Source organism: Haliotis rufescens, unplaced genomic scaffold (assembly GCF_023055435.1).
Source record: "Haliotis rufescens isolate VD_foot unplaced genomic scaffold, xgHalRufe1.0.p SCAF_5, whole genome shotgun sequence".
Lineage (NCBI taxonomy): Eukaryota > Metazoa > Mollusca > Gastropoda > Lepetellida > Haliotidae > Haliotis > Haliotis rufescens.
The window spans coordinates 59,258,878-59,276,221 of NW_025964223.1; the positions used below are offsets into that span (position 1 = coordinate 59,258,878).

At 43.1% G+C, this 17,344-nt stretch overlaps 1 protein-coding gene across 3 annotated transcripts in view; it reads left to right on the plus strand.

Annotated features, from left to right (window-relative positions):
- The window catches only part of LOC124140326 (ubiquitin carboxyl-terminal hydrolase 47-like), a 63,345-nt gene that overhangs the window by 26,499 nt on the left and 19,502 nt on the right, over positions 1–17,344 (plus strand). For all 3 annotated transcript variants that reach the window (XR_007218286.1, XM_048383717.1, XM_048383718.1), the window contains 13 exons: positions 1,502–1,578; positions 2,284–2,339; positions 4,250–4,362; positions 5,047–5,151; positions 5,999–6,206; positions 6,821–6,936; positions 7,419–7,538; positions 8,655–8,778; positions 9,786–10,457; positions 11,528–11,700; positions 12,082–12,162; positions 14,973–15,088; positions 16,684–16,802. Coding sequence is in view for 2 of the 3 variants with exons in the window: in XM_048383717.1 (XP_048239674.1) it covers positions 1,502–1,578; positions 2,284–2,339; positions 4,250–4,362; positions 5,047–5,151; positions 5,999–6,206; positions 6,821–6,936; positions 7,419–7,538; positions 8,655–8,778; positions 9,786–10,457; positions 11,528–11,700; positions 12,082–12,162; positions 14,973–15,088; positions 16,684–16,802 (2,080 nt within the window). In the remaining variant the exon portion in view is untranslated. The remainder of the gene's footprint in view (positions 1–1,501; positions 1,579–2,283; positions 2,340–4,249; positions 4,363–5,046; positions 5,152–5,998; positions 6,207–6,820; positions 6,937–7,418; positions 7,539–8,654; positions 8,779–9,785; positions 10,458–11,527; positions 11,701–12,081; positions 12,163–14,972; positions 15,089–16,683; positions 16,803–17,344) is intronic.

Consider the following 17,344-nt stretch of genomic DNA (forward strand, 5'->3'; position numbering starts at 1 on the left):
AGTTACTTAGCCACAGTTACTAAGCCACAGTTACTAGCCACAGTTACTTAGCCACAGTTACTAAGCCACAGTTACTTAGCCACAGTTACTAGTCACTGTTACAAGCCTAAGTTACTAGCCACAGTTACTAACCACAGTTACAAGCCACACTTACTAGCCACAGTTACTTAGCCACAGTTACTAGTCACAGTTACTTAGCCACAGTTACTTAGCCACAGTTACAGTGACGTGGCTGATTTTGTGTCCCCATACCCTGATGTAGATGGTTGCAACCACAATTTAGAGGCCTCTGTGATTAGAATGGAGTAGTGCTGGCTTCAGCATCAAACAAAGGTCACTCTCTCTTATATGGAATATTGGTACAAAACAGCGCCTCCCTCACTTCACAAACTCCACAGTGATCCCACTTGCTCTTGATATATGTCAAAGTTAAAATAATAGTTTAGAAAGTTATCTATTGATAAATATATATAAATGATGGCCATGTTTCATAAAGCTGTAGATGGAAGGTTGAAAAAAGATAAATTGATAATTGTTTATGCTGCTCCTTTGAAAGTCCAGTTTCCCCCCTTGGCCAATTAGGCTGGAATTCTGGAGTTATACTATGGCTGGGACCGCCTCCGTGGTCTAGTGGTAGATTGTCCGCCCGGAGAGCGGAAGGTCCGGGGTTCAATCCCCAACCGCGTCATACCAAAAGACGTTAAAAGATGGTACTTGTTGTTACCCTGTCTGGTGCTTGGCATTAAGGGGCTAAAACAAGGACTGGTCGGCTCGAAGTCAGTATACTGTGTCTGAGTGGGGTATTCATGTTAAACTGCGGCATGGTATCTCAGTGAGCTAGCACTATAAATCGGCATCAGTCCAGACTAGTACAAGCAGCCACACAAACACACACACGTACATGCACGTTGCTATATAAGTGCAATAATCTTGGACATGACGTTAAACCCCATTTCACCTCACCTATACTATAGCTGGACTAACAAGTCCATGTATAGTCCAATCAAAATCCTGTAATGAAATCGATATCTGGTTCATAAACAACTTGGCAGCTGTCATGCCGATTTTGTTCAATTACAAGATTTGCAGAGCATGTGTACCGTCAAGTTTTTTCATGTTTTAATGAAAGTGCTCAAGTGATTTGATGCACTTTGTGAGGTAAGACCCGTTTTAGGACAATATAGATCTTGATTATAGATCACATTATCTTGACTGGACGCCTCCATTTATTAAAGAAAAATGCAAGTGATATGTGAGGTGGAATCTGATTGGTCAGTTGGAGGGACATAGAAGGGACATAACTCATAATAGCCATTGATGGCACTACGATCGAGCCCAGAAATTCCAGCCTAGTTCGGCAAGGGTGGAAACTGGACTTTTAAAGTCAGTAAACTCCCATCCCTTGGGAAGATGGTGTTTATGTCACATGGTGTTGTTCTTCCCGACCTCCAGCAGTCGGTGATGCAGTGTTGATGGTGTTGATGGTGGTCCTCTGTTCCAGATAACATATGATGATATCCGGAAGACCTATGGAGGGTCCAGCCTGGGGAGGGGCTTCTACTCCTCTGCTTATGCAAGGTAATCTGCCAAGTCAGACCTCTCAGTACAGGGGAAGTCCAGGTAGAATACCAACATATGCTGGTCATAAGAGGCCACTTTATTATGTTAATAGACTCGATAATATAGAAGCCGTTGTCTTATTCGAATATTGCTGAGAGCAATGTTAAACACACTCTCTTCAGTGAGTGAGTATTCCAGTTATATCATGGCGTGTCAGCTTCGTGGGAGGACAGTTTGAAGTGATGCAGGTCTCAGACTTTGGTGAAACCCGCAAGCATGGGTATGGTGCTGACAAACCTAGAAATAATTGGGACGACTAGGATTCCAACCCACAAGCATAGGTTTTTTTTCATGCCCAAGGGACATAACTCTGTACAAGGACTCTTTTCAGTGATTGGGGACCTGTGAAGATCCGGAGTAGAATAGGTCTTCAGGAACCCATGCTTGCCATAAAAGGCGACTATGCTTGTTGAAAGAGGCGACTAATGGGATTGGGTGGTAAGGCTTGCTGACTTGGTTGATGCATGTCATCGGATCCCAATTGCGCTGATCGATGCTCATGATGCCAATCACTGGATTGTCTGCTCCAGACTCGATTATTTACAGACCGCCGTCATATAGCTGACATGCCTCCGACATTCAGCTGACATGCCGCGATATAACTGGAATACTGTTAAAAGCAGCATTAAACCCAACTCACTCACTCACTCTGTTCTGTTGTAGCTCCACAAATGCCTACATGCTCATGTACAGACAGATTGACAAGCTCAGAAATGCAGGTACGGATTACAAGTTATTTCTTAATTGTTATTCACTTTATATGTTTTATTCTTGAATTGTTGGCAATCGGCTTATACCAGACTCCATTTGTGTGGAGTATTATCATCAAGACAAGTTGATATCATTTTCAACTCCTTTGTTCTATCATCATGATGTTTTGATGTCAGGTGGATGTCACACTGAAAGGATAGAGGAGATGCATCCATCAGCCAATGCTAATATTTGTAAAATGACGGAATATTTACTTTGTCGGCACTGGCTGTAGACACACAGACTATAATGAAATGTACATCACTGACTAGACACAGACCATTATGAAATGTACATCACTGACTAGACAAAGACCATTATGAAATGTACATCACTGACTAGACACAGACCATTATGAAATGTACATCACTGACTTGACACAGACCATTATGAAATGTACATCACTGACTTGACACAGACCATTATGAAATGTACATCACTGACTAGACACAGACCATTATGATATGTACATCACTGACTAGACACAGACCATTATGAAATGTACATCACTGACTAGACACAGACCATTATGAAATGTACATCACTGACTAGACACAGACCATTATGAAATGTACATCACTGACTAGACACAGACCATTATGAAATGTACATCACTGACTAGACACAGACCATTATGAAATGTACATCACTGACTAGACACAGACCATTATGAAATGTACATCACTGACTTGACACAGACCATTATGAAATGTACATCACTGACTAGACACAGACCATTATGAAATGTACATCACTGACTAGACACAGACCATTATGAAATGTACATCACTGACTAGACACAGACCATTATGAAATGTACATCACTGACTTGACACAGACCATTATGAAATGTACATCACTGACTAGACACAGACCATTATGATATGTACATCACTGACTAGACACAGACCATTATGAAATGTACATCACTGACTTGACACAGACCATTATGAAATGTAGATCACTGACTAGACACAGACCATTATGATATGTACATCACTGACTAGACACAGACCATTATGAAATGTACATCACTGACTAGACACAGACCATTATGAAATGTACATCACTGACTAGACACAGACCATTTTGAAATGTACATCACTGACTAGACACAAACCATTATGAAATGTACATCACTGACTTGACACAGACCATTATGAAATGTACATCACTGACTAGACACAGACCATTATGAAATGTACATCACTGACTAGACACAGACCATTATGAAATGTACATCACTGACTAGACACAGACCATTATGAAATGTACATCACTGACTAGACACAGGCCATTTTGAAATGTACATCACTGACTAGACACAGACCATTATGAAATGTACATCACTGACTAGACACAGACCATTATGAAATGTACATCACTGACTAGACACAGACCATTATGAAATGTACATCACTGACTAGACACAGACCATTATGAAATGTACATCACTGACTAGACACAGACCATTATGAAATGTACATCACTGACTAGACACAGACCATTATGAAATGTACATCACTGACTAGACACAGACCATTATGAAATGTACATCACTGACTAGACACAGACCATTATGAAATGTACATCACTGACTAGACACAGACTATTATGATGTTCATCTTCAAGTTAACAAATAATACATGCCTTGAAATAGTCTTTGACTTTGTTATATGTACAGATACCTTCAAGTACATACATCTAAATTTGGCAAGAGCCGTTCTAAATTACTGTGTTACAGTTATATGTATTATTATAACCGTGAGATCAGATCATATTTTAGTTCAACTTTGAAGCTGATCATTCCAAATACTTAGATCATGGATGCTGCCTTAGGTATGTGTGTGCATTCAACCATTCTGCATTCTCTTGACAGAGTGCATGATGCCGGATGATTTCCCCAAACACCTGAAGAGGGCGTTGCAGAAACAACAGGAGCAGGAAGAGGCAGAGAGAAAACAGCGGGAGATAGACAAGTCCACCTGCAAGGTGAGGGGGTGCGGGAGATAGACAAGTCCACCTGCAAGGTGAGGGGGTGCGGGAGATAGACAGGTCCACCTGCAAGGTGAGGGGGGTGAAGGAGATAGACAAGTCCACCTGCAAGGTAAGGGGGTGAGGGAGGTAGACAAGTTCACCTGCAAGGTAAGGGGGTGAGGGAGGTAGACAAGTTCACCTGCCAAGTGAGGGGGTGAAGGAGATAGACAAGTCCACCTGCAAGGTGAGGGGGTGAAGGAGATAGACAGGTCCACCTGCAAGGTGAGGGGGTGAAGGAGATAGACAAGTCCACCTGCCAAGTGAGGGGGTGAGGGAGATAGACAAGTCCACCTGCAAGGTAAGGGGGTGAGGGAGGTAGACAAGTCCACCTGCAAGGTAAGGGGGTGAGGGAGATAGACAGGTCCACCTGCAAGGTAAGGGGGTGAGGGAGGTAGACAAGTCCACCTGCAAGGTAAGGGGGTGAGGGAGATAGACAGGTCCACCTGCGGGGTGAGGGGGTGAGGGAGATAGACAAGTCCATCTGCAAGGTGAGGGGGTGCGGGAGATAGACAAGCCCATCTTCAAGGTGTTGGTGGGTGGAATTTAGACCAGTCCACCTGCAAAAGGTGGGTGGGAAAGCAAGATAGACAATTAATTTCTGTCTTTCCTATTTCATGATGCATTGTACATGTCTTCCAGATCAAGCTGTACTGTTTTCACCCAAGCAATAAAAAGAAGATGGAGTCGAAGTTTGAAGTTCATAAAGACAAGACGTTGAAACAAGCCACAGAAATGGCCTTCAAGGTAATGGTAACTTCAGATACTGAAAGTCATGGGATATTTGATTTGTCAACATATACTAACAGAAGAAAGTAACTGTGCTTCATATGAAGTTCAGTAAAAAATGATTTATTCTGAATTTAAAAAATGCATCTTTCAATGCATATTCATGAAGACCTTTCAACTTTAAGGTCATGATTCACAATTTGCATGTGCATGTTGATGCAGGCGCACAATTTTGATGTTTTTTGCGTTTGTTGGGAGGATGATACTCATTCACATATTTTTGCTCATAAAAACATTTTGTTTAGCCATATGTAGCGCTTATGTAGACTTGTTATGATAAAACATTGATCAGACAAATGACCAAATATCATGTTGTTATTTACAATAATATAACATTTACACCACTTTCTCTGAAGCACAGCTACTTTTTCCACTGTCAACATTTTAGGGCATCAGCTAAGGTCTGCTACAGGATGATTACTGATTTGGTAGTGAAATGTCAGACACTACTGTTCAGTTTGAGGCTTTCCAGTTGCTATTATTTGGCAGACAAATTTCCATTGTTATATAGGGGCGGTCGGGTAGCCTAGTGGTTAAAGCGTTAGCTCGTCACGCCCAAGACCCGGGTTCGATTCCCGACATGGGTACAATGTGTGAAGCCCATTTCTGGTGTCCCCCGCCGTGATATTGCTGGAATATTGCTAAAAGCGGCGTAAAACCATACTCACTCACTCACTCCATTGTTATATTGAAAACCCCTCATCTCACAATGTCCCACTTCCAGGCCTCATTGTTTACTGCACTGGTTACCTCCCCTTTTTGGTATGAGATTAAGTTCCTTATAAATGCACAACTTTGTCTCCAGTCGTTCGAGATCGACAACGTAATAGCTCTGTCAGACTGCCGCCTGGTTAAGTATGATGAGTACTCGGACTCCCTGGAGAAGTCATTCGATGGCGAGGACGACAGCTCCATGGGCTGTCTTCTGGGAGGCGTCAAGTCCTGCTACAACTTCGACCTCCTGCTGGAGACCAAGCGACCTGACCAGAAGTTCCAGGAGTACAAGCCAGGAGGTATGTCTGCACGTTTGTGTGTGTGGTGTGTGGTGTGTGGTGTGTGGTGTGTATACTGGGTTTTTGTATGCTGTGTGTGTGGTGTGTATACTGGGTGTATGTATGCTGTGGTGTGTGTGTATGTATGCTGTGTGTGTGGTGTGTATACTGTGTGTATGTATGCTGTGTGTGTGTGCTGTGTATACTGGGTGTATGTATGCTGTGTGTGTGTGGTGTGTATACTGGGTGTGTGTGTGGTGTGTATACTGGGTGTATGTATGCTGTGTGTGTGTGGTGTGTATACTGGGTGTATGTATGCTGTGTGTGTGCTGTGTGAGTGCTGATTACATATTGTTATCCACCTGTTTTTAAAGAACAGATGGGAGTATGTCCACCCATCTGTCCTCCATCCGTTTTCCGTTTCTGAAGCAGAACTCCAAAACCGTTGAACATTTTTGGATTAAACTTGCTATACAGATCAGTCTGGTGGGGAACTGGTGCCTTTAGCTGATTTGGGATATTGATAAATACTGAACATCATTTCACTGAACTGAAGGTATTCAATGGCAATGAAGTAGCCAAACTCCCAATTCCCAATTGATCAGTGAGATGACGCCTGTGTTTGCTGTGTGTAGGTGTGACCGTGAAGGTGTATGTGGTGGACTCCAAGCAGGGAGAGATCCACCCTCCGGTCAGCGTACGCGCCTACCATGTCCAGACTGTCAGCGAGTTCAAGAACCTCGTCACACAGGTGAGATGCTTTACACTTTCGTTCTATTGCATTCTCTGAGGCTGAAACTGGTGTTGTTATGTCCTAGCTACAGTTTGTTTACATGTAGTGACAGTGGAATAGCAGACAGTGGCATAAGATGATATTCTCTTTCTCACTCAAAATTATATGAGTTTGTATTTTACAAATTTATTCTCTGTGTTTTATTCATCAATTTGCTGTGTCATACATGTCTATGTCTGGTATGACAGATGGTATGACATGTCTTTAATCACCTTTCAATGATCGGTAAATTGATCAATGATGACTGAAACATGTAACTGCCACAGGTTCATTAACAGCTTCAGAAATCTCTCCCATCACATTTATCGTGTTGGCCATTTTGTCGTCTTGTACTTGATGTAAATGTATTATGACGTGCTGTCGTTCACTCTATGCAGGTTCATACTCCAATGAACTCACACAAAGTCCATTCTTAAATTTGCTCTGTCATACATGTCTAGACCTTGGAACTCGAGTCAACGGAGATGACCTGTGTCTTGGAAAGATTCCACAATGACCTAAGACCTCTCACAGTGCCAAACAAAACACTAAAAGCTGAAGGCTTTTTCAAAAGTAATAAGGTGAGTGGGAGTCACTTACGGAGCATATATACTTCTGAACCTTTTCCAGTTTCTCTAATATCCTATTCCATGCATGAAAAAGTTTCACCCCGATTATGTTTCTATGTTGTCAGCACCATACCCGTGCTCATGGGTTTCACAGAAGTGGTAAATGTCTAAGACCTGCATCACTTCGGGCTTTCTTCTCACATTAAGAGGACACGCCGTGATATAACTGGAATACTGTTAAAAGCGACGATAAACCCAACTTACTCATTCACTCACCCACTCACTCACTCACTCACTCCCTCGATGTAGCACAGTACACTCTGCAAAGAATGTTTACAAATTCGGGAAATGCAATGGACACAACAAAACCTCTTTATCGCTATCCCGGCACCAGTGAATCAAGTGATTCTTACTATGTTAACTTCTTTAAAGTAGTATATTTTCTATATCATGGGGGTAGGATGGTCTATAGGATGGTCTTCTCCATTGTGATCAACATCCAAGATCGGCATCCCCCCCACATAAAGCTGACATGCCATGATATATAGGATAAAGCACGCCTCTGAGGTTTGGGTTGAAAGTGTAAAACTGTGAGCGACAGAGAGACTGAGGGCCAGAGGCCCAAGGGCTTTTTCCGAGGTAAAGGTTTTCCATTTTCAACCAAAACTGAGGAGGCGTGCTGTAGCCAACTTATGAACTGTCTCAATGCAAGAAATCCCAGAAACATAAGAAAACATGGACATACCTTATAGTGAAACAATACAGTGTATCGCGGTATAAGAGGAATTCGTTCAAAGCGTATGGGAGAAAAACCTTGTGCAAGCATGGACAAGCTGGAGTCATGACCAGATGAACGTAACAACTTCTCATCATCTGCTCCAGTTGCTCAGTGGGAAAACAGGGGCTTACAAAACTTTACACGATATGTAAGGGTGCAGGTTCGATTCACATCATTGAATTTTCATGTTAAAAAAAATTATGACTTTTAACCAGTCTTCACACACAATTATGTTCACATCAAGAGTCAAGTTAATGAAACGTTTATTGTAAACCTAGTGTTAAACTCCCTCACTCACCTCTATGGGGATGTGGTACAATGGCTGACACTTGTCTGTGTTTGTTGTCCAGGTGTACATCCAGTACCCACACGACGAGGACGACATGTACACCCCATTCCTCAAGACCAAGTTCTACCAGCTGCTGGACCGACATCAGAACACAATTCGCATAAACGTCACCATCCCCACTCCAGGTAGGTGGATTGTTTGAAAGTTATTACTTAGAAGTTGATGGAATTTATGGATAACTACTTCTTTATTTACTGTAAAGGCGACGTTTCGGTACAGATCCTTATAGCGATGTCAAGCAAGGCTGAATAAACATGACAACAGTATAAGGATCTATACCGAAACATCACTAGGTAGGTGGAATCCTGATATACTCGGCACTAGAAGACGGCAGGGCACACCTAGAACAACACAGTGGAGCCAGGAGCTCCATACACAGGTCAACCATCAGGACATCTGGCAGGCAAAACAACCAGCCTCCCGTTGCAAACTCTGGATCAGAAAGGTCATGATAAGGGGCTAAACAAGATACGGTGGCTGTGATGCCTGTTTGCATTTTTGTCACTATCACCAACTTGTTTCTTGGTCCAGATTTGAACAAATTCCTGAAATATGCTGACTGCATTGTGGAAAGTTTCATCCACTGCATGAGCTAGGTCCACAGGCTAGCTGAAACACTAAAGAGGTCTTTCGTACCCAATAGGCAGGGATGAGAAATTTTTCTGGGAATTTGTGTGAATTGTAGTGACCACATATATGTTAAAATCTGATGGGTTTCCCCCCTAAACACCCCCAAATTATGGACCACAGGCTAGCTGAAACACTAAAGAGGTCTTTCGTACCCAATAGGCAGGGATGAGAATTTTTTCCAGGAATTCGTGCGAATTTTAGTGACCACATATATGTTAAAATCTGATGGGTTTCCCCCATAAACACCCCCAAATTATGGAAAATTTCCATTCTCATCCCTGAATATGTCACATCCTTTCAGTTTTACGATAGATAATGTCTACCTACACTCCATTTCTGATACAACTGAAATGCTCCTACATTACTGCATGTTCCCTGGTATTGCCTTTCCATTGCTGTTGCCTACTGCCAGGTAGTAGATACACATTATTGGATCAGCTTTTGAATGATGTGCCTCCCAATGTGTGTGTAGTGTGTCACTAACCTCTCTTTCCACCCACAGAGGATGTGGAGGACTACGTCAAATCTATCCAGCAGAGTCTCCTGCGTCGACATCAGCTCACACTACGGGCCGACCCCTCCTCCATGTGCAATGATGCCACAAGTGACTCTCCTGATATCGACGAGGGTATCAGTGACCCTGTGGATGGAATAGATCATAAAATGCGGGCCATGGCTATTCATGGTTGCCATAGTGACCCTTCTGTGTATCATAGTTGCCAAGACAACAGTGACATCTCTCCTCAGGAGTCTGGGTCCGAGGGTCGTAGTAGCAGCCCCGTTGGACCCAGTACAAGTAGTCAGGATACGAGCACAAGTGCGGAGTTCAGTCTCACCACGAACTACACGAACAATGACGGTCAGTCCACATCGCCAGACGATCTTCAGCAGTTCAGTGATAAGGGCTCCGGGGCTGTGGAGCACAGTTTCAGTGACCCCGAGCAGGTGTCGCCTCCGTGTCAAGTCTCGCCAAATGGCGACTCAGGTGACAAAGATAGTGACTTCAAGCGTGAAGAGAACTGGGACCTGGAGATCGGCGACACGGCAGACAGTGTGTGTTCCAGCATCACGTCCAGCATGTCGGGGAAGGAGGCCATGGAGGAGGAGGAGGCCGAACCTCCACGCTACTTCACCGCCATGCCCAGCGACCCCCTGCCAGACACCAACCAAAGAAGTCAGTATTTCCATCTTCCCCTATCATGCAACAAATGTTTTATTTGGGATAAAACTTTCTGAGTACAGTACAGATTCTAGTACTTTCTTTTCTTATTTTTTTTTTTTTAGGTGGGGAGGTGAATCCCATCTGGGATTCGAACCCACACTCTTAGAGTGAGGCACCTAATCACCAGCACACAAAGGATTCCACATTTCGAATCCCGGATGGAACTAAAATCTGTACTTTACTAAGAAAGCGTTATTCCAAATTTAACATTTGTTTCATTTGACCATTTTCAAAATGGCATTGTGTATCATGTTGCATTAAGTAAACGAGTTCATCCCGTTGTTAGATTACCAGACATAGATTAAATTTTATTCCTTGCCTGCCAAATTAACCTACCAATGTTAATGAACAACAGTAATGGGGGACTTACAATCCTTGTGTGTTCTCATATGTAATTTAATCTCTAATTTAATCTCTACACAAGAAGCACAGAGATCTTTATGTATTGACAGCCCCTTTTCAGGAATAATTATATACTACTCAAAAGAAGTTTAGGACCACCCGATTCTTTCATATTACTATAGTTAATCTGTCATGGCACGACAGATTAACTGTAGTCATTAAAGAAGTCCTTCTTAGACTTGATTTGAGCAGTATATGACACATAATTACCTTACTACAAATGCAGTGAGAATTTTGGGTTTGAATAGGTCCATTCAATAGATATGCTTGTCGTAGTGGACTATGGGAACCAAGTTATCGAGGGGCGGTCGGGTAGCCTAGTGGTTAAAGCATTCGCTCGTCATGCCGAAGACCCGGGTTCGAATCCCAACATGGGTACAATGTGTGAAGCCCATTTCTCACTCACTCACTCACCAAGTTATCAGGCTCAGTGACTGGGTGATTGTGTCATCATGGCACAACATGGGGGGCATTGCTTGTTGTATCAATCACTGGATTGTCTGGTTGAATATTTAGAGGCCTCCTACATTCAGCTGGAATATGTCTGAGTGTGACATTAAACAGCTAACAGTCTGCTAACAAATAATATTCCTAAGAAGGCGTAACTGTATCTGCTACAGGTTTGACTGTGTTCGTGGACAAGAGGATCACTCTTGGTGCATTCAAGAAGGAGCTGGAGCCTTATGTGGGGACTGTCATGGAAAACTTTAAGGTGTACCGTGTGTACTCCAACAATCAGGAGTTTGAGAGTATCCGGCTCACCGACACGCTCTCTTTCTTGGAGGATGGAAAGGTATTTACTTCCTGTCTGCCAAAACTCAATTGAATCGTAATGCTTATTCTGTTAAATATCCTATTTAGTCTTGCAGATTTGATTGTGAGATGAAACTGTTTGAACAATAATTCTTCAGTCAAGGGTTTGAATGTCATTTAGAAGTGATCCACATAAGATAGGGAATTATATGGAATTTTCATCGTTAGAAGTTTACATCCATCAATTCTGTCTTAATTCTTCAGTCGATGAGATATTCAATTAGTGGAATTGACTAAAAGATTTAATTCATTTAAGAATCGTAATGTTTACACCGATAAGATATGCTTTAGTTTATATGTTTTTAATTTATTGTGAGGTTTTGGTCTGCTTTTATTGCAATTAATCCTATACCTATTACAGCTGAACATCAAACTTGGCCGTGCGCTCCGCCCCGGGGAACACAGGGTAAAGGTGTACCTCCTGTCTGTCAATGAAACAGAGGTGAGGGTTGTCACACACAGGTGTAAAGATGTAGTGGAGGTATCAGGGGGATCTGTTCATTTTACTTCCGGAATCAACTGATTTAAGTGATTTCTCCTGCTGTATACTACTTAAAGACTGTAGTGAAGTGTGTAACTGTAGTAATATGAAAGGAATGGATGTTGTTTTACTTCTTTTGAGTAGTATATAATTTCTCTGTTATTTAGCATAATGATCTGTAGTTGCGTCAGTTTCACTTGTTTGTGTACTCGTTCAAAATGGCCAGTGAATTCCTGGCTCAGAACACACTGGCTCTGAACACACTGGCTCAGAACACACTGGCTCAGAATACACTGGCTCAGAATACACTGGCTCTGAATACACTGGCTTAGAATACACTGGCTCAGAATACACTGGCTTAGAATACACTGGCTTAGAACACACTGGCTCAGAACACACTGGCTCTGAACACACTGGCACAGAATACACTGGCTCAGAACACACTGGCTCAGAATACACTGTCTTAGAATACACTGGCTTAGAATACACTGGCACAGAATACACTGGCTCAGAACACACTGGCTCAGAATACACTGGCTCTGAACACACTGTCTCAGAACACACTGTCTCAGAATACACTGGCTCAGAATACACTGGCTCAGAATACACTGGCTCAGAACACACTGTCTCAGAACACACTGTCTCAGAATACACTGGCTCAGAATACACTGGCTCAGAATACACTGGCTCAGAATACACTGGCTCAGAACACACTGGCTCAGAACACACTGGCTCAGAACACACTGGCTCAGAATACACTGGCCCAGAACACACTGGCTCAGAACACACTGGCTCAGAATACACTGGCTCAGAATACACTGGCTCTGAATACACTGGCTTAGAATACACTGGCTCAGAATACACTGGCTTAGAATACACTGGCTCAGAACACACTGGCTCTGAACACACTGGCACAGAATACACTGGCTCAGAACACACTGGCTCAGAATACACTGTCTTAGAATACACTGGCTTAGAATACACTGGCACAGAATACACTGGCTCAGAACACACTGGCTCAGAATACACTGGCTCTGAACACACTGTCTCAGAACACACTGTCTCAGAATACACTGGCTCAGAATACACTGGCTCAGAATACACTGGCTCAGAACACACTGTCTCAGAACACACTGTCTTAGAATACACTGGCTCAGAATACACTGGCTCAGAATACACTGGCTCAGAATACACTGGCTCAGAATACACTGGCTCAGAACACACTGGCTCAGAATACACTGGCTCTGAACACACTGGCTCAGAATACACTGGCTCAGAACACACTGGCTCAGAACACACTGGCTCAGAATACACTGGCTCTGAATACACTGGCTTAGAATACACTGGCTCAGAATACACTGGCTTAGAATACACTGGCTTAGAACACACTGGCTCAGAACACACTGGCTCTGAACACACTGGCACAGAATACACTGGCTCAGAACACACTGGCTCAGAATACACTGTCTTAGAATACACTGGCTTAGAATACACTGGCACAGAATACACTGGCTCAGAACACACTGGCTCAGAATACACTGGCTCTGAACACACTGTCTCAGAACACACTGTCTCAGAATACACTGGCTCAGAATACACTGGCTCAGAATACACTGGCTCAGAACACACTGTCTCAGAACACACTGTCTCAGAATACACTGGCTCAGAATACACTGGCTCAGAATACACTGGCTCAGAATACACTGGCTCAGAACACACTGGCTCAGAATACACTGGCTCTGAACACACTGGCTCAGAATACACTGGCTCAGAACACACTGGCTCAGAACACACTGGCTCAGAATACACTGGCTCAGAATACACTGGCTCTGAATACACTGGCTTAGAATACACTGGCTCAGAATACACTGGCTTAGAATACACTGGCTTAGAACACACTGGCTCAGAACACACTGGCTCTGAACACACTGGCACAGAATACACTGGCTCAGAACACACTGGCTCAGAATACACTGTCTTAGAATACACTGGCTTAGAATACACTGGCTCAGAACACACTGGCTCAGAACACACTGGCTCAGAATACACTGGCTCTGAACACACTGTCTCAGAACACACTGTCTCAGAATACACTGGCTCAGAACACACTGTCTTAGAATACACTGGCTTAGAATACACTGTCTTAGAATACACTGGCTTAGAATACACTGGCTCAGAATACACTGGCTCAGAATACACTGGCTCAGAATACACTGGCTCAGAACACACTGGCTCAGAACACACTGGCTTAGAATACACTGGCTTAGAATACACTGGCTCAGAATACACTGGCTCAGAATACACTGGCTCAGAACACACTGGCTTAGAATACACTGGCTCAGAATACACTGGCTCAGAACACACTGGCTCAGAATACACTGGCTTAGAATACACTGGCTCAGAATACACTGGCTCAGAATACACTGGCTCAGAACACACTGGATTAGAATACACTGGCTCAGAATACACTGGCTCAGAACACACTGGCTTAGAATACACTGGCTTAGAATGCACTGGCTCAGAATACACTGGCTCTGAATACACTGGCTCTGAACACACTGGCTCTGAACACACTGGCTTAGAATACACTGTCTTAGAATACACTGTCTTAGAATACACTGCAACAACATCATGATATCATCATCATGGTTGAAAATAGGAAAGTATTAATTGTAGGGACTTCTTTGTGAATAAGTGAAAAACATCTCTGTTAAATTAATCCTTCGCTGTGAGAAATTAGTTACTTGATCTGCTGCTTGTGTCGCTTGCAGCCGTGTAAGTTCCTGGTGGAGACCATCCTAGCCAAGGGGATGACAGTGCTGGAGTCCAAGAAGCTGATTCTCCCCGAGATCAAGGAACAGTGTGAGATGGAGATACCGCTAGACAGGTAGGGAGGGACATGGGCTAGCCTACCTCTGGGGAGGCCACAAATGGGCATTTTAGCTGCGACAGCTGAAACTTTTCATTTCAAATGGGTATTTTTAGCTGCGGCAGCTGAAACTTTTCCTATTCAATGTCATCTCTGCAACTACAAGGCTTATGGAGCTGAAACTTTGTCTGAACGATCCAAGCGATGGTGTCTCTGAAAATTCTCACAAAATTTCAGTCTGATTTTTCAATATGGACACCATGCTGAAAATGTCAGTTTTGTCCAATTCTGCATGTATTTGAAGTGCAGAAGTGTGTGATATATGGAATAATGGCAGCATATTGAAAAACCTATTTATGGCCATTACTCCAATACTTTTGTCCAGAATTTAGGTAAATGTGAAGTTAGTAGTCGGATTCAACATGTATGTTCTGTTTTTTGGCAATATTTACATAATGACCTTGATTTGACCTTTGTTTTTTGACAATCATGAAAACTAATATTTCTTATGATAATTCTGTTTCAAAATGTAATGAAATTTGGTGTAGACTAAGTTTTTGAGAGGTTGTCAGTATGATGCCCCAGGCAAAGCCAAAGTTTCACCATCCTACACCTTGTGGTTATGGCAAAAAGAGTGGAAGAACTTCAAGTAGACAAAAGCATGTAGGGCAGGCCAGTATTTTAATTTGACCAGCGTGTTAGTTATCAAAGAAAATGACATATGCCCGTTTCAAAGAGTGAATGAGTTAGGTTTTACGCCGTTTTTAGCAACATTCCAGCAATATCACGGCGGGGGACACCAGAAATGGGCTTCACACATTCGAGAATCAAACCCGGGTTTTTGGCGTGATGAGCGAATGCTTTAACCACTAGGCTACCCGACAGCCCCCCCTCATTCTTGGGACAGAATATTTAAACAGTATATGACCCAGTGCCCCAAGTAACCCCAACACTGACCTTTGCACTGGAAAGCGTTTGCAGTTTTACCATGCTCTTTTATAGCTTCTCTGATACTGCTTTATAGCTTCTTTGATGCTGCTTGACTGATGAAACTGAAATTTAGCATGCATGTTACTTTTTACTTTGTGATTATATTTGATGTTTGTTTCCGAGTTCTTCAAGGAATTATAATTGGCTGTCCACTTCTGTGTCCACTTTATAAGGTTTAAGCATCATAAAACTTTCTTCATTGTCCAGGTGACCTACAGAGCTTCTTGGCTCTATTTCTGTATTATAACATTGTGTATCAAGATCAATTTACATTTCTTTCAGGGGCACGGGTGGCCCAGTCGTCTAAGGCGCTGCGATTCGCTGTGCAGAGTTGCATCCCTTGGACATGCCAGAAACCTATGATTGTGGGTTCGAATCCCGGTTGGCCCCAATTATGTTTCTAGGTTTGTCAGCACCATACCCGTGCTCAAGGGTTTCACTGAAGTGGTAAATGTCTTAGACCTGCATCACTTCGGGCTTTCCTCCCACATTAAGCTGACACGCCGTGATATAACTGAAATAATGTTAAAAGCGGTGTTAAACCCAACTCACTCACTCACTCACTCACTCACTCACTCACTCACTCACTCACTCACTACATTTCTTTCTCTCTGGTGTTGCAGGTGTCGATTACGAAAGAAAACATGGAAGAATCCTGGAACAGTCTATATCGATTCTCAAATCTATGAGGATGAAATTGCCATTTTCCCCAACTGGGAGGTGTACCTAGAAATCCTGGATGGTGAGTGTCCATCATTATAGCAATGGGTCATGTCCACTGAATGTGTGGTGACTGTGCCTGTAGGTGGTGGACTGAGAGTGAGTGTTCAGTCTACAGAAACCGGCACGGAGATAAAGCAGCCCTACTTAGACTGGTCACTGTGGGCAAGTTAGCTGCAGAGATCTTGTGTGCTAGGGTACAGGTGTTTTCTTCTACTTAGACTGGTCACTGTGGGCAAGTTAGCTGCAGAGATCTTGAGTGCTAGGGTACAGGTGTTTTCTTGTATTTAGACTGGTCACTGTGGGCAAGTTAGCTGCAGAGATCTTCAGTGCTAGGGTACAGGTGTTTTCTTCTACTTAGACTGGTCACTGTGGGCAAGTTAGCTGCAGAGATCTTGAGTGCTAGGGTACAGGTGTTTTCTTCTACTTAGGCTGGTCACTGTGGGCAAGTTAGCTGCAGAGATCTTGAGTGCTAGGGTACAGGTGTTTTCTTCTACTTAGGCTGGTCACTGTGGGCAAGTTAGCTGCAGAGATCTTGAGTGCTAGGGTACAGGTGTTTTCTTC